This window comes from Malaya genurostris, chromosome 2 (assembly GCF_030247185.1).
Source record: "Malaya genurostris strain Urasoe2022 chromosome 2, Malgen_1.1, whole genome shotgun sequence".
NCBI lineage: Eukaryota > Metazoa > Arthropoda > Insecta > Diptera > Culicidae > Malaya > Malaya genurostris.
In genome coordinates, this window is record NC_080571.1 from 101,371,567 (window position 1) to 101,397,349 (window position 25,783).

At 38.0% G+C, this 25,783-nt stretch overlaps 2 protein-coding genes across 9 annotated transcripts in view; one reads left to right on the forward strand and one right to left on the reverse strand.

The window, feature by feature from the left end:
- LOC131431035 (uncharacterized) overlaps positions 1-25,783 on the reverse strand; it is a 256,155-nt gene that overhangs the window by 215,828 nt on the left and 14,544 nt on the right. The window lies entirely within an intron of this gene.
- On the forward strand, positions 3,048-6,699 carry LOC131431031 (WD repeat-containing protein on Y chromosome). The gene is made up of 5 exons (XM_058596442.1): positions 3,048-3,469; positions 3,532-3,643; positions 3,709-5,602; positions 5,657-5,857; positions 5,922-6,699. Exons 1-5 carry the CDS (start codon positions 3,065-3,067, stop codon positions 6,442-6,444), a joined length of 3,135 nt encoding a protein of 1,044 aa, XP_058452425.1. The 5' UTR covers positions 3,048-3,064; the 3' UTR covers positions 6,445-6,699.

A 25,783-nucleotide genomic window follows, 5' to 3' on the forward strand; every position in this document is an offset into this window, starting at 1 on the left:
TTTTTGCAACGACGCTCAAAACGACGGCTTGACTTTCCAATCACTCATCACACTGTAATTCCGGAACCGGAAGTCATATCCGGACAAGATTCAGGAATGGGGCGAGTAAAGCGTAATTCCCTACCCCGAACATAGAGCAAGGAAGTTTTTCTGGCCCGAAGAGGCGAATGACCTCCTGCGTGAAGGACAGTAAGACTTTACATTTAAATCTATGTTAGGCTAGTTTTTTACCACTATTTCCGGGACCGGATTCCAATGTAAGTTTGTGTGGTTGTCAGCTTGTCAGACCTTTCATAGGTTGAAGAGTTTTTATATTATTTTTGAGAAATTAGCTTATCTCTACACAACCCTCTAAAAAAGCAGAATATTGAATTTGCAGTTTTTTTTCACTTACTACCCTGTAATTCCGGAACCAATAGACAAATTCATATGAATTTAAAAAAATTTCTTTGAGGCAAGAAAGAGGCCTTCATTTTAACCCAAGCTTGTTAAAATTGATTGAACCATCTCTGAGAAAAGTTATTGCATATTTTTGTCACATACACACACATTCACACAGAGAGACATTTTACGATGTAGACGAACTGATTCGCTTCGGGCCTTGATTCTATAGTCGGTTTTCACAGTGATTGAATAGCTTTTCTCTATGAGAAAGGCAAAAATATTTGGCTTAAAGTAGAACCTCAGGAGGATGCATAAAACGGCGGGATGAAATTCAAGGTGTCCAGCTACGAGGAAAGTGAGCTTACAATGCAGGAAGGAAGAAATTAAACCGCATTTGCTAAACTGAAGCTCGAGAAAAATAGGTTTTTTTTATTTTGATTGATTTTAATTTGAAAAAAAAACGCTTTGCTTGATTTTTGAATAAAAAGATTAACCCACATTTGTGTTCGACCAATTTTTGATCTTAACACCCTTTAAATTCAGTATATATCCCGGTGGATGTTGTCGACCCGCATCGGTCCGATCATCGGGCCGATTATCGGACCGATTGAGCACGATATAGGGCCGATTGTAGCGCTTCGATCGACCCGTCATCGGACAATTCTGCACCATTTGCATCAATCGCGTCGACCTAAAAAAGCTTTATGTTTACATTATGTATCGCTAGAGAAACAGAGCGAAGGAATATCAAACAAGGCATTTTCGAGCCGACGTCTCCCCGATAGGGTGTGCAAGAGTGTTAAACATTCTTTTGTCTCGATCATGGAGGCTTTAACCTTTAGGTCATTCGCCTCTTAGGGCCAGAAAAACTCTGGCCCTATGTTTGAGGTTGGAAATCCAACCCCGATATATCTCATCACCTGAGTATTGGATATCCGCTCTCTGCTTTGGTATATCTTCACTCTTTTGTTCTACCGATACACTATGTAAGTTCGAAACGCAATCAAAAGCTTTCGTGCACGATGCGTCCGATGTTCGAATTTACTGGGATGAACGACTGAAGGAGAAACTCAGGCGAAGGCAATTTGATTTCGAAAACCGGTTGAAGTATTATGAATATTTTTTCCGGTTTTTGTATTCAAACTGAAATTTTGGTTCTTGCACTAGAGAGTTTTTGAAACGACTTTTGCACTGTAAAATACAAGTCAAGTTGTTGCATTTAATATTTTTGCATTCCAAAATATTAAAACAAGATTTTCAAACAAAGTTTCGCTTACGCGACTTTTGCATTTAGTCATTCAATCTCAGTGCAAAAGCTCTAAAATTATGCTATTATTAAACTTATATACAGTACTTTTACCTTTCGTCTTCGACTCGTCAGTACATAACAGTTTTTTTTCTCAATTTTTATGCCACCTGCCCTATGAAATTTGTCGACCCGTATCGGTCCGATCATCGGCCCGATTATCGGACCGATTGAGCACGATATGGGGCCGATCGTAGCGCATCCATCGGCCCGTCATCGGACAATTCTGCACCATTTGCATCAACCGCGTGGACCTAAAAAAGCTTTATGTTTACATTATGTATCGCTAGAGAAACAGAGCGAAGGAATATCAAACACGACATTTTCGAACCGACGTCTCCCCGAGTGTTAAACATTCTTTTGATTCGATCATAGAGGCTTTAACCTTAAGGTCATTCGCCTCTTAGGGCCAGAAAAACTCTGGCGCTATGTTCGGTGTTGTAAATCCAACCCCGATATATCCCATCCCCTGAACATCAGACAACCGCTTTCTGCTTTGGTATTTCTTCACTCTTTTGTTCTAGCGATACACTCTGTAAGCTTGAAACGCAATCAAAAGCTTTCTTGCACGATGCGTCCGATGTTCGGTTTTACTGGGTGGCTGCTCAACATCCCAGTAAATCCGAACATCGGACGCATCGTGCACGAAAGCTTTTGATTGCGTTTCGAGCTTACATAGTGTATCGGTAGAACAAAAGAGTGAAGATATACCAAAGCAGAGAGCGGATGTCTGATACTCAGGGGATGGGATATGCCAGGGTTGGATTCCCAACCCCGAACATAGGGCCAGAGTCTTTCTGGTCCTAAGAGGCGAATGACCTTAAGGTTAAAGCCTCTATGATCGAATCAAAAGAATGTTTAACACTCTTTCACACCCTATCGGGGAGACGTCGGTTCGAAAATCCCGTGTTTGATATTCCTTCGCTCTGTTTCTCTAGCGATACATAATGTAAACATAAAGCTTTTTTAGATCGACGCGGTTGATGCAAATGGTGCAGAATTGTCCGATGACGGGCCGATCGAAGCGCTACAATCGGCCCTATATCGTGCTCAATCGGTCCGATAATCAGTCCGATGATCGGGCCGATGCGGGTCGACAACATCCACCGGGTTGTAGAACCGAGGCCATTATGTTTAGAAATATACTTTGCGTGGTAACAATTTAAGTATGGGATCTTGTTCACTTGTGTGTTTGAACGTGTGTCAGTTTTGTTGCGAAATATGGCATAGGTACCAGAATAGAAGTGACCACACGATAGTTTGTCATTTCCATCACAGGGTTGCAACAATTTTTCTTCCAAAGTCAACCCATCAAAGCAATCACCGTTATTGCTTTGTCAAACAGCTGTACGTCATCCACGAGGTCCAGGAAAAATGGAACCCTCGGAGGTACCACTCAGTACCAGCGAAAAGGATTACTCCAATCCGCAACTGCTGCATCGGTATCTCTCTCAAGAGGATGTCGAACACCTGCGCGAATTGTTCATCAAACGAAAACAGCTAGCACCGGAAGAATTGCGCGCGGAGCTACTGAAAGTGTCCGGTGTGCAGTTCAGTGATGAAGAATTCGAAACGCTGTTTATGAAAATCAATACTAATCGAGATAATTTCTGTCAATGGGATGAATTGGTTAGTTATCTGATTCTAGGATATCAAAACGATGATCCACTCGCGGTACAAGAATCGCTAGATCTACCAATTTCATCGGATTTAAGTTTAAAACTTGGACGGCAAACCTATCCAGTGTCTAAAATCGAATACAGCCCATTTGTGTCGTATGTATGTGGATGTGTGAGTGTAACGTTATCTATGTTGAATGATTACCGTGGTTCATATTGCAGGATGGTACAGTGAACTGGTCTCAAGGTTCGTGGATAACGTCGACCCGGGAAGCTGTTATCAATTTCTGGAAGCGTGATTGGAAACACGAAAAAACTGGAAAAGCCTTTAGCGGTTTGTTATCTTTTTTTTCTAGAAATTCTTCCTGATGGAAACCTAGAAATCCCATATCCTTGCAGTTGATTTGAAACGTGCCAAAACAATGCTTTTAGACACAGCAGTGCTTCCCGATCAATACACTTTCTGCGTAGCTTGTTTGGAGTGCGAACTTCGCTTCTACGACATCATCGCATCTGGATTTACCTTAAAAACTATCGTCAACAGAATACCGAATGCTATAAATACTCTGTTTTACTACTTTGGGTCAAACTCCAGAAGCAAACTTCTGCTAGGAGACTACATAGGGTTCGTACGAATTATAGAGTTTTATCCGGAGAAAAAAGAACCGTTCAAGTTTGACGCAGGTTCCTCAGTCACCAAAATGAGCTTCCGTGACTTGTTAGGTCGTCATTGCCCTCAAATGGTTTGCATTGACTATGGTCGATTGTTACCGGATATTGTGCGACAAATTCACTTTGTCGAGGAGACCAATTCAATTATGGCATGTTCGGAAAATGATCCACTCGTTCCACAAAATCAACGAAATAAACTACAAAAGTCGCTGGTGATTCAGCACTGGGTAAATCGTGATAAAAGAACTGAGTTCAAAGTTCCAAAGGGTGTTACCTGCTTTGCGTACGAACACGTAAAGGACTTAGTGGTTACCGGGGGTCCAGACGGGCAGCTAAGATTGTGGGACAGTCGACGTCCTGAGACGCCAACAGTGACTCTTCCCGGACACAACGCTGGAGTCGCATTCGTTTTCCTTCAAGATGAAGCCCAGAAGATATATAGCATGGATCAGAAAAAGATCGTTAAGATTTGGGATGTGCTAAACCGAATATTGATTCAAACGTATAACGGTTTTGCAAGTAACCTATACAAAACAGTACCAGCTTGTGCTTTGTACAGTGATTCAAACCGGGAACTGCTTATTGGAGCGAACAAAGTATTATCTGCAACTTGCTGTCCCAAAATACCGTTGGAGGTTACCGATGGTGAAAGTCACACTCAACCAATTTCGGTCCTTCTATATAACCCTCTATTCAAAGTTGTGATCAGCTGCGGTCTGGATAGTTTCATAATCGTATGGGATCACACGATCAATCGAAAACTGACAGTTATAACCAATGCCCACACACAAATTATCAATGGTTTACAGGAAAAAGTGCAAATAACTACCGCCTGCTTCGATCCGAAACTGCAGCTGCTACTCACCGGTGCCCGCGATGGAACTATGAAAATCTGGAACTTTAACAGTGGTACCCTTATGAGCTCAATGAGCATCGAACAGGATTGCGAAGTAACCGCCGTATTTTGGGAACCTACCAGTATTCTAGCAATGGGTTGGAATTACGTTGTTTGTGAGTTTCCCGTTGGTCAATCCGGAATGGACTTTCCCAGCAATGTCGAATGGCAAAAGCTTCATTCGGATGATATTCTCTGTGCTGCAGTAACTCACAGTGAACCCAAAGCAATGGCTACCTGTAGCTATACGGGTGAATTGATTTTTTGGATGTTACAAACAGGACAACCGTATCGCAGATTTGACGCCGCCAAACCAACGATAAAAATTCCAGTTAATTTTCTACGCAAGAAAGCTCCCACAGCTCCCCCACGAAGAACAACCCGGGTATCTATTTTTCAACCTCAGGATCATTGGAAACACCGTAGATTGACGCAGATTGTGATGCCGGTGACGGTTGAACAGTTGAGACAATTAACCATTCATATGTTGTTATTTCTGGAAACTCGACCAATGCACCCGGAGTATGGAACACTTTTCGCATCTTTGGATACTGGAACCATACAAGTTTATTCTCATCATCCGGATGGAGGTTACATGGGTGGTTTCCGAACCAGCCACATGGCAGGAGATCGAGTAGTTACTATGACAACGGATGCAGAAAACCGATTCCTTTTCACGGGATCGTATCTAGGATATTTGAAAATTTGGCTAATAGAAAATTATCTGTAGGCGATTCCGCTTATGCGTAGTAAGTTTTACTAAACAATTAACAATTGCAGCATACCGGAAAGTAAACAGTCAAAAATAAACCGTGCTGCCTTTAGACTACAATTTTCATTCTTGCGAGAAGACATTATACCTGGTCGAGCGAAACGTTCGGTAACCAATCAAGCTAACCCATGGTTATTTAATTCATACCAAGCTCATAGAAATTGCATCACCGCTTTGGTTTTCATCGACTCTACGAAAATTGTTATAAGGTTGATTTTATCACAACATAATCAATTCACTGATCAGAGTATATTCAATAAACTTTTATTCTAGCGCCAGCAGCGACAGAACCATTCGTATGTGGTCCCTCAATGGCCGCTACATCGGACTGTTTGGTAGTCCGGTGAAATGGACTATGCTCGATCCGGATGTCCCCATCCCAACTGATTATCTGTTTCGAATACCTCCGGATCTTCAACGGGAGGTTAGTTTTACCACGGCTCAAGTTCTGCGCGGTGGTGAGCGCGTAATTAAATTCAAGAGCCGCATTCTGCAAGAAGCCAGCGAGCGCCGTCGCACGGAAGCAATCGAGACTTACGGAAAACCCCTTGAGGAACCCATCTTGAATGCTAAGAATTTCCCCTTCATGCAGCGATCCGGTTACGTTCCGGATCCGAAGATGGATTTTTCATTCCGGGTGGCTCCAATTTTCGAACACTTAAGCATTCAAAATATAGTTCGCTTGCAACATATTGACACCGAGAGTGCACTCAGAAAAATAAAGGAGCTTGATTTTTCCCAAGACGGAGACCGAATCGATTCGTACCAGGAGAAAGATCAGAACACATTGCAATGATACTGCCTTGATGAGAGCTCATTATACTAGTGTTAGATTCGTAGAAAATTTGCAATAAAGCTGTAGATTGTAGAATTATTCTTACACTTGATAAACCGTCATGGTTCAGTACCGAAATGATTCATAAAATTATGCTTTTGCAGAAATCGAGCAAAATAACCTTCGATGTTAATTGAATAAACTTACAGACTTTCTTAGTATTGATTAAAAACACTAAATTCCGCCAGGCTTTGGATGATAAGCTACAGGTCGCATTCCACGGGTTGCAGATTGGAGGGAATATCAATTTAGTTCCAGACCAAATCAATTGCAAATTTGGTTTCGACTGGAGACTCTTGAAGTAGACAATCGGTCATCAGGTGATTTCAAGCTAGTCGACTTACGCCTGGAATTGGCTACCAGTTGAATCTGACTTGGTACGTTTGGAATGAATCTCAAATTAATGCATTCGTTCCGAACTGATGAAGTTAGATCGAAAAGAAAGTTTATGATTATCAGAAATAAGGGCATAGATAACAGATATACAGGCTCACATATGAACTGTGCGTAAAATTTGCTCAATCAGCGTGGTGAACACTAGCAGATGTCATCACGATCGACACGAAGTGTCACCACGATTTGGGTGCCGCTTTCACATGAGCCACAATTTTGGGTGCAACACTCACTTCACGCTAAATTTTTGTGTTTTTGCTATTGGTTAAAATGGCAATTTTATTATAGTTTTATTCCGATCGAATTCTCGTGTGATTTATGCGACATGGAAATAAATTGATCTCTAACACTTAGGGGAATCGTCTGATAAGTGTTAAAATTATTATAGTTCTAATATTTATGTAACAGGCAGGAGGATTTTGTTATCGTTCCGGAACGTAGTGGAACGTTTTGAAAGATCGCGACGAATAGTCGAGTAGGTGGCAGTAGTGTTTCCAACGTATAGAAAATTTGAAATTTACACAGGATTTTGAAAAATTTTGTTCGAACCTGTATATCTGTTATCTGTGATAAGGGTAAATTGATGTTATATGAGTCGTAAAGGATTATTCAGACTTTTCCGATCCGATTCGGTTCTGATGCGGGTACAAAAATAAGTTCAGGACAATTTCGTCCCGGGTTGGCAGTTCAATGCATAAGGGCACTGGTCTTAGAAGCCAGTTGCGGTATGTTTGAGACCCGACCTAGAAGGATTCGTAGTGTCAGTAGAATCGTAGCACCAGCCATGCAATGGTTCTGTACACTCTGAATCGGCTGCGATGTCTGTTGGAACAGAAGGTCAAATTCCACTACAGGAATGTAATACCAAGGCTTTGCTTTGACAATTTCGTTATAAGTATGATCTATTCGATCAAACGCTGTTTTAAGATCGGTATAAGTTGCATCAGTTTGAGATTTTTCTTCCACCCGAGTGATACTGGTTGATGTAAAATCCAACACTTTCGTATTCACTGTTCGCTCAGGCAATATGCAAATGGTGCCAGATATTTTATTGACGTAGGACTACATCTTTCAGTACTATGCTCACCTGGGTTCATTTTCAAAATTTCACGACACGAAATTGTAACGAAATTACTCCATATTTGATTTCCTAATAAATTTTTCCGTGTTTGAATAATATCTTTCACGAAACGAATGAGAGAAGGTGTAAGATTGTTGTTAATAGACCCTGTTGCACATGCCCGTATCCAGGATTTCGTTTCGGGTGGGGTCCAAAGATAAAAAATAAATGTTACTGAAGATTGCTTACGTAACTAATTCTCGGTGTGCCTTTTACGGGTGTTTTTAACAGACACTTTAAACTTTTCTACTGGAACTGTTATTGTATTACGTTTCTTTACGTTTACTGTCTTGTTATTTCTGTAACACATGTCTGAGACCTTCTAAATAATTATATATCTTTTTCTTTTTTTTTAACGACTAAGTTTAGTAGTCAATATTTCTTTTCTCTTTATGCGATATTCTCCTAACCAGAGATCATTTTTTTGTAGAAACAGACAATGAAAATTATAGAATGATAGTACTCAAGGGAGAGCAAGGATGTGAAAATATAGAACGGAAAAGTGAGACGTGACAAAGGGTCATTTAAGCAAGCAGAAATCTTCTAGTGACTTAACTTTTACCTTCTACCAGAGGAGTTGGGCTTAGGCATCTGAACAATGCGAATCACCCAAGCCCAACTCCTCTGGTAGAAGGTAAAAGTTAAGTCACTAGAAGATTTCTGCTTGCTTAAATGACCCTCTGTCACGTCTCACTTTTCCGTTCTATATTTTCACATCCTTGCTCTCCCTTGAGTACTATCATTCTATAATTTTCATTGTCTGTTTCTACAAAAAAATTATCTCTGGTTAGGAGAATATCGCAAAAAGAAAAAAGAAATATTGACTACTAAACTTAGTCGTTAAAAAAAAAGAAAAAGAGTAAAAATTAACATGATGGGTTTCCATCGGGGTAGCGATGAATGGAGCGCTACTGAACGCCGCTTACAACCTAGGCTAAACAGCCAACACGCTGTGACTCTGGGCACATAAGCAATAGTTCGCACAAACCTTCCATTCCGATATTCAACTAGCCGTATAGAGATAATGAAAAAACATCCATGCAGTGAAGAACTCATTGTGTGTGAGAATGCCGTCGCAAGTAGAAAGTGACAACTTCTGGTAACTTATCTTTTGCCGGTTCGGATAGTAAATGGTAAAAGACCTTTATCCCTACTTTCCGACATACCAGAGACTTGGGTGATTCGCATTGTTCAGATGCCTAAGCCCAACTCCTCTGGTAGAAGGTAAAAGTTAAGTCACTAGAAGATTTCTGCTTGCTTAAATGACCCTCTGTCACGTCTCACTTTTCCGTTCTATATTTTCACATCCTTGCTCTCCCTTGAGTACTATCATTCTATAATTTTCATTGTCTGTTTCTACAAAAAAATGATCTCTGGTTAGGAGAATATCGCAAAAAGAAAAAATAATTATATATCTGTTTTTGATTTCGGGAGGGGACAGGGTCCCTCGCCCCTCTGGGTACGTGACTGCTGTTGCAGCTTCAGTCTATGAAATCGAGTGCGCAGGCTGCCATCTACGCTAAGAAAGTGAAACTACACTCGTGCCCCGGCATTATTCAGCTGATTATTCAGTCAATGGCGAATATCAAGCCCAAACTCAGAAAAATAACAACTAGTTCTTCTATGAGCATATCTGCTGTTGGACATAAGCAGTGTGAGTTTCGCTTCAAACAAGAGTGATTGCATCATCCAGCTTCTGGTCGTTTGCATTGAAGAAACAGAAAACGAAAAGTGATCAACGATGGGAAACATTATACAACATCAGCCTTTCTAATGGCTCTAAACTTTATTTAAAGACCTATTAAGATTGCTTCTTTGCAAATCTAAGGTAAAAATAATCAGTTCAGTGCAAATCTTGAATAATTACTACCATTTTTCTGCATCACGTTCGAGAAACACTGTTCCGAACAGTGTTTAATATCGTAGAGAATTTCACAATTTGGCTCTTCTGAATGCCAGAAATGAGTTCCGTACAGCATTTTGATAGTTTCTTTGACTGGAATATGCATATCTAAAATGAAATAATCAAAATTCTGCATGTTGCTATTTGAGTGACCGTTGGGATCGCTCATTTGTGTAAAAGTTTCAAAGCAAAACACGTAAAACGAAAGCTCTTAACCAAAATTAGTTCAGGTTGGTATTGCGAGGCAAAAATTGGTTCAGTTTTGGCAGTGCGAACAGATGTATTGTCTCAAAGCCAGTTTCGCTTCAAACAAGAGCGATTGCGTCATACAGCCTCGTTTGCATAGGAGGAAAAGAAAACGAGAAGTGGACAACGATGGGGAACATTATACAAAATCAGCCATTCTAATGACTCTAAATATTATTAAAAAAAACTTTTAATATTACACTGAAGTCTTTTTTATGCAAGTTTACGTACCGCATGAAAAAACCGCATAACTCTGAAACTTCGCATAAAAAACGCATAACTCTGAAAATTCGCATAAAAAAGTTGCGTAAAAAAACCGCATAAAAAAAGACCTTAGTGTACTTCCCTTGGAAATCGAAGGTGAAAATCATCAGTTTATTTCAAATCTGGAATAATTTAATAGTTTTCGCACTTTTCGCTGTTCGAAATTCACACCAAACGAATGCAAATAAAGCCAGTATACAGCATAACAATATTGTAGGAAATATCACCTTCTGAAAGTCTGAAATGAATCCCGCGATTACATCACTTGCAAATACATTTATTCGACCCGAAAAATGATAATCCGAAATGAAGTTATCAACCTTAAAATTCTATATGTTGTTTTTCTATAGCCGTTAGAACCCTTCTTTTGAACTTTTGATATATTATGTTCATTGTTCGCTCCGTTTGCAGTGCAGCTTTCGTTTCAAACAAGTATGAACACAACGGAGAGAATACATATTCAAATCGACAGTTATAAGGGTCATAAATGATAGTGTTATAATCCACAATTACGGTCAAATCGTTTAGTTCCTAATCATTTCAGTGTCTCTATATAGAATCAAGTAAAGAGTTAATAGGATTTCCTCATATAGCTTAATTTGATTTTATAAAATTCTCAATCAGAATAAGTATCGTCACTAATCCATACGACGTCAAACTTCATGGGTGCCACGACTCGGTGCGGAACGTTAGCGCTGTAGGAAAGGGCACACAAGCATGTGGCAGATTTACTTTATACGCCGTTCGCCAATTATTAATTTTGCTCGTGAAAATAATTGTAAACTGTGTTGAAAGTTAAAGAAATGGTAATCTTCTGTTCTTTTCAGAATCCAAAACATTTTACAAAGATCTAATGAGATTTTACATCAAATAAATAATTTATTAGTAGAACAATGTACCAAAATAAATGTGCATTTTTAAAGTGATCTGCTTCTTGTCCACAGCAGTCCAGTCGTCAATCTCGCGGTTATGTCTCTAACATTACCTACTACAAGTTTTTTTTTTATTACATATGTATTAAATTATTCGTATTCACGTAAATCCAGTTATGGTTTTGGCAATACCTGTGAATAGTTAACTACTCAACGAAAACGGAATCACCCAGTTTGATGCACTTCTTACCTGTACAGCAGTCCGTGGTGTAATGATGAAATAAGTTGTTGTATGATTTATTGGACCTTGAGCAGTTGTCTCACCACAATGGTCATGGCTTGCTATGCACTGATTATTATATACCAGTTTGTATCCACACATCCACCCTCTTCTATAAAAAAAATTGAGCTTAAGCTCTGAGGACAGAGGGCCACGTGTTGAGTTTTAAATCGACCACGTGGCTCGCTCAATTCCCTTTGCGCATCGTATTTCTCTTGTACTCTCTCGTATATGAGCAAACTGTATCGGGTTGCCAGCATACATTTTATTATTTTGATGAGAAGTTTTATCACATTAATCTATCGTATGGGTTGGACATTACATGATTCCAATTAACAATGAAAAAATATTCAACTTTCACAAAGATTGAATGTCTGTGTGTTTGGCAGCCTTGTCGAGCCAATTTTATTTCTCTCTCCTTTTTCAGAATGCTATCAGGAAACTAAAGCGAAAAAAAATGGCGGATGCATTGAAACTGACTTTGTTTCACAGAAAAATAATTTCCAATGGCGTTCCAACAATTCTACTCCACTTTTACAACACAATTTCTTCTTAGCATCCTAACTTTCATCTTAGAAATGACCTCGTCATTCGATGCAAACCTCATTTGCTGAGGGCTGAAATTGAAGCAGGAGCCAAATCTAGCCAATATGGTTTACGGTAGCAATTCGCGATGCATTTCATGGAATTTAGTCATCGTAATAATGAATTATTTTTAATTTTGCTGTTATAAAACGGGGAACCCACAATGTAAAATTTTTTAAATAATTAAGTGCTCATGCAAAACTGTGAATACACTTCCATTGCAGTGCATTTTTCTAATTAAAAAGATTCTCACACTAAATTCACTTTTCTCCATTGTTTCTAATTTATCAAAAGAAGCGCCAATAAAAGTAGAATAGCTAAAACTCTAAAACACCGAAAGCCATGCAGTTTTGATATACTGGATAATGTCTCTATTGACCGCTTGAGGGACCAATAGTTAGTAGCGTCATCTGTTTGTCAGAACTGGAACTAATTGATAGACGTATTATTTACCTCATCTCATGTCTTACTATTTTCTGTGTTATTTTTCGAACAGGTTAAAAAAAAGTGATAATCGTGTATGTGCCAGTTGGACATTGGGTAAATAATTGCTTCATCATCATCGTTCTACTTCCAAGGAAGTCAAACTGCCAAGCAATCACAAAAACATTGGTAAATAGATCCGACATTTTATTCTCCCCAAAAATCTCGAATTATCATAATAATACTTGTTGAATCATTCTAATGTTGGTGTTTCGCGCCACAGGTTCATTTTCAGTACCACATCTAAGGAGTGAGTGGATGCTACCATCCTACATTGTAAAGCACAAAGAGTCTTTGTCAAAACGTCTCATCTAATATTCAGCTCATGGAATCGATAAGCATGTACCACGGTGCGGTAGGTTGGCAAGAAGCTACGAGAATATGTTAATTCAGTATAATGTTGAACATCGTAGAACACGATACTGCAGAAAATGAGGATAAATTGAGCACATGATTCCTAGACTGGGAAAGATCTATTAGTCGTGTCATTTCCCGTACTGCATCTCGGTTCAAAGATCGTAGTCAAAACTGATATTCCGTCTGGCGATTATTTTCTTCAGCAGTAATTTGACAGATCTAGTTCCCAAGCGAAAAATCCACAATTTAAAGCTTACCAGTGATAACATGGGCTACGCTTTTGTAATGCGGTAATGTTTGAGCACAAAGAAACCGGTACATCACTCGTTGCGCCGGGATGCCTTGGAGAAAAATATCGCTCGAAACCCAAGAGCGCAATGTAAACCGGAAATGCATTCAGCATGTTGCAGGAGTTAACACAATTTTCGCTTCCACTGCTTTACCTTTCTTTCCATTACATTGTCATTAAAGTTGGAATATTCTTCCACCCGCCTCCTTTCCTCCACTAGCATACTGTCTTATATGCGGGGAATATATCAAGAAAGAACATGTTTCGTGCATTTCATTACAGTTACAAAGCATGAACTTAGCGTAGAATTTACTCTTATTACTTCATTGTCCCGGTTCTAAAATTGCACGCTTACGTGCTGCATCGTGCTTATTTCTCAGTTTCAATGCATCACACAGGAGCAGTGAATTGAACTTTTCTTTTTCTAAAATGAATACGACAGTAAATTTATTTGAAGATTTATACATAGTCTGTAGAACGGAGATAGAACTGTTTGCTCCACTTCGATGGAATAAACGAAACGAACGGCGTTCCAGTTGACAGTTGAAAATTTATGCTAGTTTGCCTTTTGCGTAACAAAGTCTACGAAACCGATAAGAAAATCAAAAACTGTTCTGGAAGTAATTCTATCTGCTACCATCAGAACTAGAATTAGAAATTTCATCTAGATCCAATCTTCGGTTCCGGAGTTACAGACTGATTTATGCAACTATTTCAGTTTCAAGAGTGTTTTATTTTATGCGACTATGCAATACAACTATGACTATGACATCGCCTAGATAGCAGAACTTATTAAACAAATTCATTTTGGGAATCACCGGCCCCCTGTTTCCGATTTCGGAAGTACTCCGAAAAGAAACTTATTTTGATTCATCAAAGACTGTTAGATTGATTTTACTAAACTTATTTTCCGATTAAAAGATCTAATGATCCCATAAATCTCTGTGAAATTTTATCCGGATCACCGTTACCGTTTGGTTACTTCTAATTGTTGCATGATAAGTGCTGGAAATAGAGTGTACATTACGTTAATTGATAATGGTTAACGAAGCACAAATCAATCTCCAGCATAAGCGTATAGCAACTATGAATCTATCCAGACTTCTGCAAGAATGTAGAGCTTCTATAGCTTTGGTTCAATAACCATATTTCCAAAAGGGAAACTTCTACGTTGGAAAATTACTAACCTCAGTCTTCGTGGCCATATTATAGTCAAAGAACGGTATGACTAATCCGCGTGAAATGCCTCGAGTATGCATACTTGCAAATAGTGCTCTCGATGTATCTCTCATATCTGAGCTCACAACTCGCGATATTTGTGCTGTCACAGTTGGTATGACTATTGATGGCATATACAGGAAATATGTACACTGTGAAAAGTCCACTACGTCCACTACAACCCTGATACATGATGTTGTGTACAACATTAAGAAAGCTCACAAAGTTTCCTAGATATTGAAGGTGTCTTTGATAACGTGTCTTTCAATTCAATTCTGGAAGCAGCCCGTGATCATGGCATACCTTCAAGTATCACAATTTGTATACACGCAATGCTTAGCAATCGACTTCTCGGTCACAGTTACAAATTTAATTTAAATACTTAATAATGATACAGGGTGATTTTTTAAGAGCTTGAGAACTTTTTTAAACAATAAAACGCATAAAATTTGCAAAATCTCATCGGTTCTTTATTTTAAACGTTAGATTGGTACATGACATTTACTTTTTGAAGATAATTTCATTTAAATGTTGACCGCGGCTGCGTCTTAGGTGGTCCATTCGGAAAATCCGCTTTTTTATCGACAAATTTTGTTCAGCGATGAGGCTCATTTCTGGTTGAATGGCTACGTAAATAAGCAAAATTGCCGCATTTGGAGTGAAGAGCAACCAGAAGCCGTTCAAGAACTGCCCATGCATCCCGAAAAATGCACTGTTTGGTGTGGTTTGTACGCTGGTGGAATCATTGGACCGTATTTTTTCAAAGATGCTGTTGGACGCAACGTTACAGTGAATGGCGATCGCTATCGTTCGATGCTAACAAACTTTTTGTTGCCAAAAATGGAAGAACTGAACTTGGTTGACATGTGGTTTCAACAAGATGGCGCTACATGCCACACAGCTCGCGATTCTATGGCCATTTTGAGGGAAAACTTCGGAGAACAATTCATCTCAAGAAATGAACCGGTAAGTTGGCCACCAAGATCATGCGATTTGACGCCTTTAGACTATTTTTTGTGGGGCTACGTCAAGTCTAAAGTCTACAGAAATAAGCCAGTAACTATTCCAGCTTTGGAAGACAACATTTCCGAAGAAATTCGGGCTATTCCGGCCGAAATGCTCGAAAAAGTTGCCCAAAATTGGACTTTCCGAATGGACCACCTAAGACGCAGCCGCGGTCAACATTTAAATGAAATTATCTTCAAAAAGTAAATGTCATGTACCAATCTAACGTTTAAAATAAAGAACCGATGAGATTTTGCAAATTTTATGCGTTTTATTGTTTAAAAAAGTTCTCAAGCTCTTAAAAAATCACCCTGTAGTTCCACCTGTAAAATGCGTACCGAAAATCATGTCATAAGCAACCCTCAGTAACATAATTTTTATCTTAGAGCCACACTCGAAACGAAATCCTGGGTACGGGCCTGTTGATGACCGGTACTAGCATTTACACTCTGTTTAATTTAAGAGGCGGGTAGGGTCTAACACTTTTGAAAAATCATTTATTTTTTTCTTTGTATTTTATTATAGTAAAACATTTCAAGAATATTCTGTGAAATTTTCAAGGCTATCGGAACAAAACTTAGCAAGTTATGGGACTTTATCTTTGCCGATCTCATACTGCGGAGAAGTAAGAGCTCGGCACACAGGCCCAAGACTTCTGCTTCGATTGACTCAAAAACTTGACAAAACATTCTTGAAATGTTTCATAATAACGTATTATAAAAGAAAATATATGATTTTATGAAAATATTAGACCCTACGGGCTCCATTGAGTAATAAATTGTTTACATTGATTTTATAAAAAAAAAACACTTTAAACGCGTTTTTCTCGAAAGCAGGTTTTGGAAGTCCGTGTCCATTGCATTAAAAAACTACTGCACCAATTTTTATAAAATTTTGCACACATTTTCTACATATAAAAAACCAGACCCAAACGTTTTCCTTTTCGTTGTTTGTTACATTGGGGAGGTTTTACAGCTACAATGACGAATTTTTTCGTGAAAAATTGCAGTTTTCACTTTGAACAACCACCAAAAATTGAATAAAATAAAAAAAATCTAACAGAAACGGTTGGGTCTAGAAAAACTTATACTCTAACTATGCTGCTTTGATTTGTTGATTAGGCTGCGCTGAGATACAGTGGACACCTCAAATCGTGATTTTTAAGAAGCGTTCTCCAAAATACCTATTCACCGACTCATTTCTCAATATTGTTCCACGAAAAAAATACAAAATGATGTTCGAATTATGCTTTTTTATGCAAAACATTTGAATTTATTTTGTTGAACGATAACTCTGAAAAAAAAATCTCTAAATTTATTATTTTTTTCATCATTTAGACCCTACTCCCCCTTAATGCAGCATGTCCTGGAATCTGTTGAACAATGGTATTGTCAGGTTGGATTATCGGTCAATTCGGGCAAAAAATCAATGGTGCTTTTTATTTATAGGATAGTCACATGAGCTCGTTCATTACAGTACTTTGATTTCAGAAGTTTTTGTGGTAGATCAAATTAAATACGTCGGAGTTATCCTTGATTCAAAACTGAATTGGTCCGCTCACATTGACTTCAGGATTAAGTGAGCTTGCATGTCTTGCACAACTATTGTTAGGCAAATTTTATCATACGGATGTCTTGTATGGTGGCGGAAAGGAGAAGTCGCGACTGTTCAGTAAAAGCTAAATCATCTCCAAAGGATGGTCCAAATGGCGATGACAGGAGCATTCACGACAACTTCTACTGCTGCTCTAGAGGCGCTACTGTGCATTAAACTACTACATGTGTTCGTAAAACAAGAAGCATTATCTTGTGCATACCGTCTTAAGGTTACAGGGCTTTGGAACAGTAACCTTTTAGAATATGCTACTAGTCACACTCGCTTGTGGTCTCAAATGGTTACTAGGGATGAGTATTTACTCGCTTCTAGTGATCTGACTCTCACATGCCGTTTTCCTTTCAAAACATTCAATGTGAGCTATCCTCTTAGTGAGGATTGGTTGACTGGTTATTTGGAACGAAAATTTGATTTTGTTATACGGACGGTTCTCTTTTGGATGGTCGTGCTAGTGTCTACTGTAGTGAAATGAGGCTAGATCAGTCTCATTCACTTGGTAGGTGAATTCTGTGTGGAACACAGTCGACACTTCAGCAGAGAATCTGTGGTAAACGAACTTATTTTTATTCAGACAGTCAGGCAACTTTAAAAGCACTCAGTTCGAATGATTTACGATCGAATCTAGTGAGCCCATGTCGAACTCAAATTGAAGACCTCAGCATTTCAAATGCTGTTTACTTCTTATGTGTACCCGGCCACTCTGGTATTACTGGAAATGAATGAGCTTATGACTTGGCTAGAGCTGATGCAACGAATGATTTCGTTGGTCCTGAACCAGCTTTACCCCTGTCAACTAGTTGGATGAAGCACAATACTCGTTCTTGGGATGCATTCAAACATGTCAGCTACTGGCTCAGCTTGCAAACTTGCTCTCAGACAAAACCATTTTTACCAGGTTTGAATTTGAAAATTTCAAAATGTCTACTGCATTTTTCCAAGCATCTGTGTAGTATTCTGATCAAAGCTCTGACTGGACATTGCAATCTCAGCTATCACATGGCTACTATTCAGCGTGCTGAATATTATTCTTGTGATTTGGGTGAATGCGATTACGATACTTCATATCATCTGATATGTATCTGTCCCGCATTGACGCGTATCCGGATTCTTCATATATGGTCGAATCTGTGTATGGAGAGCAACAATATAAGGATATTCTATCGTTTCTCACCCAATGTTGTAAGGAGCTGTACTGCCCATACTCGCATATCAGTCCCATATCGGTTTTCGCCAATATTGAGGTAGCTTGAGGAATGCAATCCATCCTCAATATACTCTCAGAAATTTCAATAAAAGTTAAGGGTTTATTCTGTAAAATGTGAATAAAATATCAACTCATGTCTGTCCCATATGCAAAGTACCCGCATATCAGTCCCATTCAGTGCAAATTTCAATAATTTCATTTGTTGCAATATTGGAATAGCAAAGGTGTATTACCGATATTTCATGTAATAATACCATGATTTAGCATTAGGTAGCACAATAAATCAAAAAATTTGAAAATAAAATTTTAATCGTCTTTTTCTCGACATGCCGATTTTCCATATGGGACTGATATGCAAGTATGGGCAGTGTAGTCAGAGGGGTTCATCGTTCTTCTTGGAGTGAATAAATTCTTTATGTATTGACCTTAAAAAGTGTTAGAAGATTGCTTCGCATCTCTTACGGGGTTCCGAATTTACTTCTGTCCATACATATTGCGAATCGTTCTGCATTCTTCCGGGAATGCAGAATGGTGTCGCTTTTGTAAAATCTCTGAATCCTCTCGGGGGTTGGCGCTTCTATTGAATGTGCATTTTGGTACCAGCAGTTCGTTCAGCATTCTTTCGAAGTTACAAGAACGATTTGTTTCTTTTTGTTTCATACTGTTTACCCACCTAATTCTCTTCACAATTTCCTTCCATTTTCCTTTTATCCTTCCCTTCCCATCAGGAAAATGATGAGATGCCACGACAAGGCACAAATCTCCAAATAACTAGGGGAACGTGTCACTTGAGCCCATTAGTTCTATAGTGTTCAAAAACATCAAAAAAATAAACTGTGGATTTTGCAGAAATAGTTGAAACAATTTTCACAAACTTAAGTCATAATTTTCCATTGAATTTTCTGTGGATTCAATTTCCAATTCCAAAATTATTATAGTGTTCAAGTCTATCCATTTAAATGCAGAATACGTAAAAAATACTTAAAACTGATCCAATATATAGGTTTTAATCATTTGTTGCTATTTCGACACCGTAAACGTTTGTCAAAACTGAAATGAAACTTGCATTAATTTACCATCTTAGCGAAAACGAGCAATGTATCATTACACAAATAAGTGAATTAAACCTGTTAACGAAACCGACATTCATTTATTTCAGCGTCTTTACAAACACTTCAAAACCAGTTCAAAGTCATTCAAGCTAAACGGTCTCTCGAAAAATGTATACTGAGAAAAATGCATGCTTTTCCCGAGTAAAATAACTAATTTAAAAAAAAAACAAAACTAAAAAAGAAACCATCATACTGAAAACGTACAAGGCGCCTCAGGACTAGTGATGTCAGATTTTTCGAATTACTCGGTTAGTCAATAATATTATATTTTTTTCAAACTATTCGATTAAATTTTTTCTCGATTATCTGGGTTATTATTCGATTACTCAACCCTCAGAATCAAAACGTAAGTCAGCGTCATTGGGTTCTACATCATAGAGGATTAGATGCAGTGACAGGAACAGGACTGGAGTGATACATTTGCTATGGATTATCGTTTTAATTCGAAAATATTGAAATTCACTACGAAGAGATTGATTTATCGGGCCAAAGAAAAAGAGAGCCGAAGGACGGAAAAGCAATAACGAAAAATGAAAAACAAAACGGAATCGACTTTGCTGGCTCTATTGGAGGAAATGCTACTTAAATGTGATATATTTCCAGCATACTTATCGTAGAATTTAATCAACACATGTGCTAAAATAGTGTGGAAATATAATATCATTTTTATAATTATAATTTATTTACCGATGCATTCAAAGTGTCACAATAACTATCGACTCAAATCGAGTGAAACTAAGATAATGATGTTCGGTTTACCAAGAGACAAACAACTCATTCATTTCATAATTAAATTTTCACAAATATGTTGATTATGCACACAAATTACACAAAAATGCATGAAACGCTTTGCATAGAGTAATATAGCTTCCACAAATACATTTTTCCATCACATCAAAAACTTCTTTCAGGTCATCACACCGATTGATTTCAACCAATAATGCCAATTGATATCCCTCCCCAGACGGTTTGTTGCTCTCCAGATGAAAACGAAATGGAAACCAACAGCGAAACACCGTAAACAATCGTTGGAAAAGGTAATTATTTATAGAACCACCCACGCCAAAGCAATCCAATTCAATTTCACTGCTTAAACTGGAACTGGGATATTCGTTTTAATCTAGCCCCTTCACACAGCTTCATTAGCAAGCGAATTATCATGTCAAATGACCACACCTTTCTTTCAGACAACAACTAACAGGACCGTGGAGATCGAGTGCTCTGAGTTTTCCCAGCTATCCAATTTCAATGGTTTAAATCATGAACGAATTGATATTACTGTTCCTGTCGTTCTGCTCGACCAACACCAATGCAAAAGTACAGCCACAGTGGAACCAACTTGCTCATCGTTTGCTCTTACGATTCACATTCAATCCGTTCAGCCTTACAGGAAAACTTTTGCCATCTATATCCCATTTTCGTATTAATGAACGACGAAAACTGCAATGTACTTTAGAACTATATTTTTATGTTGCCACTAGTGATCCTTTGCCATAATATGTTTTGATTCGAACGTTATCAAAAGCGTCTAGGTTGGAGTTTCGGTGAAAATTTTACAGAATTGAAAAATATATCATTTAGAGAGCAAATCAAGACGATGCATTCCCCTTTCCACCATTTTGGTTACTACAGATTGTTTGTTGTTATTTCAACTTTTTACAGTGTAATAAATATCTTTTAGATAGAATCTTGTTTTCTGAAGATATGTAAAGGGTGATTTTTTAAGAGCTTGAGAACTTTTTTAAACAATAAAACGCATAAAATTTGCAAAATCTCATCGGTTCTTTATTTTAAACGTTAGATTGGTACATGACATTTACTTTTTGAAGATAATTTCATTTAAATGTTGAACGCGGCTGCGTCTTAGGTGGTCCATTCGGAAAGTCCAATTTTGGGCAACTTTTTCGAGCATTTCGGCCGGAATAGCCCGAATTTCTTCGGAAATGTTGTCTTCCAAAGCTGGAATAGTTACTGGCTTATTCCTGTAGACTTTAGACTTGACGTAGCCCCACAAAAAATAGTCTAAAGGCGTCAAATCGCATGATCTTGGTGGCCAACTTACCGGTCCATTTCTTGAGATGAATTGTTCTCCGAAGTTTTCCCTCAAAATGGCCATAGAATCGCGAGCTGTGTGGCATGTAGCGCCATCTTGTTGAAACCACATGTCAACCAAGTTCAGTTCTTCCATTTTTGGCAACAAAAAGTTTGTTAGCATCGAACGATAGCGATCGCCATTCACTGTAACGTTGCGTCCAACAGCATCTTTGAAAAAATACGGTCCAATGATTCCACCAGCGAACAAACCACACCAAACAGTGCATTTTTCGGGATGCATGGGCAGTTCTTGAACGGCTTCTGGTTGCTCTTCACTCCAAATGCGGCAATTTTGCTTATTTACGTAGCCATTCAACCAGAAATGAGCCTCATCGCTGAACAAAATTTGTCGATAAAAAAGCGGATTTTCCGAATGGACCACCTAAGACGCAGCCGCGGTCAACATTTAAATGAAATTATCTTCAAAAAGTAAATGTCATGTACCAATCTAACGTTTAAAATAAAGAACCGATGAGATTTTGCAAATTTTATGCGTTTTATTGTTTAAAAAAGTTCTCAAGCTCTTAAAAAATCACCCTTTATAATCAGTTATTTGCCATGCAGTAGCAATCTGGTTGTAGGGATAATGAAAGGTTACAACAATTATTAATATGAAACTTGCTTCTTGGACTTAAAAATTACTTGAATTGAGAGTAGATAGCAGATTCGAGTAATATAGAACTCGAGCTCTAAGTATTATTTTCTACACGGAACGCCCGAAATTAGCTCTGCGCCTAATTCGTATTACTGTTTTTGAATTAGTTGATTTTAACAACAAAATTTCCAAAATAACTATAAAATTAGTTAAAATTTAGAATTTACTGTGCTGAAAAAAACTTTTTAGAGAATGTGTTTAGTTGGCGAATATTCTGGACACAAACCAGCAATATTTCAATCCAACACGAAATTCTCATTGACAACTAATTTCGTTATTAAAATCAGAAACTTTGATTCTATTTATCTATCACCGTCATTACTGAAGGACAGCAGTGTCAAAGCAAAACAATCCATTCAAAAGCTAAAAGGGACAGTCTTGTTGAAACTGCTCGCAAATTGTTTAGATGTTTTTCGCATGTGTTACGATATATCCCTATATAAATTTCTAAACCGATATGTAAAAATGACGTAAACTGTTAGTGGAAAGTGTATTTATTCAGAATTTGTGCGCAGTTGAAGCGATTGTGGGTAATAATGTTTTTACGCGAAACAGTGAAGTGAGTTTCGAATGTTGCACTCTAATTGTACACGTCAAATGATGTTTTTTTGTATCTTCTCATTCCGGGCTACGCCTTCCGGTGTACTACTTGTATTCGGTTTTTGTTTTCCGAGTGCTCAAAGTTTTCAGTGAGAGAGTCGATTTCGCGAAGTCGAATGAAGAAAACAACGATTTAGAAGTAAAATTTTCAAAAAGAAGTCTATGTTTCGCTTATGTCTTTTTCACCAATACAACATCGTATTTATACCTGCAAATATAGAAAAGAGAACCGCGACTGAAGTTAACGAGCGCCATATAGCTGCTAATTGCAGAAACCAATTCAACCATTTATGTTGGTTGAAAACAACATTTTATTACTCTAATTCAACTAAAAAATTAGTTGAATGGATATGAAGTGTGCCTTAGCTAAGAAATGACAGCACGTTTAATTGGTGAATTCAACTAAAAAAATAGCCATTTCAACAAATATTTTATTATTATTAAGAGAATTAGAATTAAAAAATCTAAATTAGCAAAAGTAAGATTTTTTTAGTTGTCTCAAAAAATAACTAACTAAAATCAGAAAATCAACTAATTTTTTCGCCAAAATGCTAATTTCGGTCTTCCCGTGTAAGGTACAACGACAATATGCGAACGAACTTCTATGAACTTTCAACACAACTGGGAATGTTGAAGATCGTGACCAATATGTTCAAAATGGAGCTCACTTCGATATCTTGGAAATTGTTTGGCCAATTTTCACAAATTTAGATTCAAATTAAAGGTCTTTCGGACGCTTCGAGAATTTTATTCGAATCCAACTTCCGGATCAAGAATTACAGTCTTATAAATTTCATACCATCATTAAGAGCGATATTTAGAATGGAACTTACTGCTTATGATCTGCAATTTATAATTAAATTTTCAACAGTGTGAAATGAGAAAAATTTATCATATTTGCTTGTCCTTTTCACACCCAAACCTTCTCCGTGGTATAATGCCTCAAACACTATCGTTCGCTGTTCGGACGTCGAGGCTAGCAGTCGCCTTCAATCAGCAGTACAAAAAAACAGACCTTCTGTGTGTTGTAAAGTCTCATTTGGATTCTGGAACTGAATTCTAAAACTGAATTTTAGAACTGAATTCAGAACCTGCATTCTGGTTCAACTAAATTTTGAACATAATTTAAGGTTTGGAATTTAGTTCCAGAATTTCGTTTTAGAATACTGGCTACAACGTTAAAACTAGGGCTAAAGAACTGTATTCTGAATTTAACTAACTAGATTTTTTAACTAATTTCTGACAAAATTCTGAAACTGAATTTAGTGTCTTAATGTAAGAACTTCAGAATTCTGGAACAAAATTCAAGATTTACATTCTAGTTCTGGATTCTGGAACAAAATATTTGATCTGAACTCGGAACCATAATTCTGAAACTGACTTCTGAACCAGAATTTATTTCCTGAACTCATTCTCAGAATTTACTTGCTAATTTCAGTCTCAGAATTTAATTCCTGAGTTCAGTTCCAGAATTTATTTCCAAAATTCTGGACTAGACAGGAATTGAATTTTGACTATGGGCTCTGGAACTAACTGCAGCTTCCTAATTCTAGTTCGAAATTCAATTTCTGAATTCAGTTCTAGAATTAAATTCGAAACCTGGAGTTTGAAAACGAGTTCATTCTATATTCTATAACTAAATTCATGAGCTGAATAAGGAGTGTATCGAAAATAAGCTATCCACATTTTTTTCTTTCAAATTATGATAAAGAACGATATTTTATTCAAAGTAAAAGATTGATCCTTTATTGTAAGAGGTTAAACTTGAGCATAATGAAAACCGGATGAAATTTAAGTTATTCCTTCACGAATTTTCGAGCTTTTGATCGAACGCTATTCTTCAAGTTCCGGACAAGTGTTGCATCGCATTTTTTGGACGCTTGAGCCCAAAATTTTTTAAACTCCTTCATGTTCCCAGCTGCCTTACCAGTCTTCTTGAAGACCCTCTTCACGATTGCCCAGTAACGTTCGATGGGTCGAAGCTGAGGGCAATTTGGTGGATTGATATTTTTCTCAACGAAATCGGTATCCTTTTCCGCAAGCCAATTGAGAGTGGTTTTGGTATAGTGAGCCGACGCTAAATCCAGCCAAAACAATGGAGGTGTAATATGCTTGTTATATAAAGGTAGCAATCTCTTCTGGAGACACTCAGATCGAAACATTTCTGCATGTATAGTTCCGGTAGTGTAAAAAATGGTTGACTTCAAACCAAAGAAACATATTGCTTGCCATACCAGTACCGTTTGACCGAATTTCTCCACTTGAATCGACCTTTCCGCATAGCTCACATCTTCCCCAACGACAACAGTAAAGTATTGTGGACCTGGAAGGGTTTTGGAGTCCTCCTTTACATAAGTCTCATCGTCCATCAAAACGCATGCACTTCAAAAGACGCGAATACAATTTCCGGGCCTGTTGTTGCTTCTTCTGTTCTACACTTTGTTTCGAGATTTTCTGCTTCTTGTCTTTAGGTGATTTTGATACACTGGATCCTTCCGACACTCGTTCCGGCTTTTTTGGCCATATCACGTATTGACATTGATTTATTCTTCATGATTAGAGATACCACTTTCTGGTCCAGTTTCCGGTTGGAAGGTTTTCTGCCTCTTCCTCGTAGCTCATCCAAAGAATTTGTGTTCCCCAAACTTATTAGTGATGGTTTTAACACTGGCATGATGACCGCTTCCAAAACCGCTTCGCCAATTTTCGCATAGTAACACCTTTCTCACTTAGCCATGTGTCCAGAACCTTAATTTTCACTTCCTGTTCAATACGCGACATTTTGAAAACGCAGAATTTCAACCGCACAAACAAATAAACAAACGAAAGCTGACATCCAAACGCACAGCATGCTGTGATCTGAGCATAAAAACCCATCACAAATACATGCGTACAACACAAATGTATGTGGATAGCTTATTTTCGATACACTCCTTACTTGATCTGGATGCTGAATCTGAAATTTTCCACTGAGAATTCAGAGCCAGTTCCACGTTCCGAATTTAG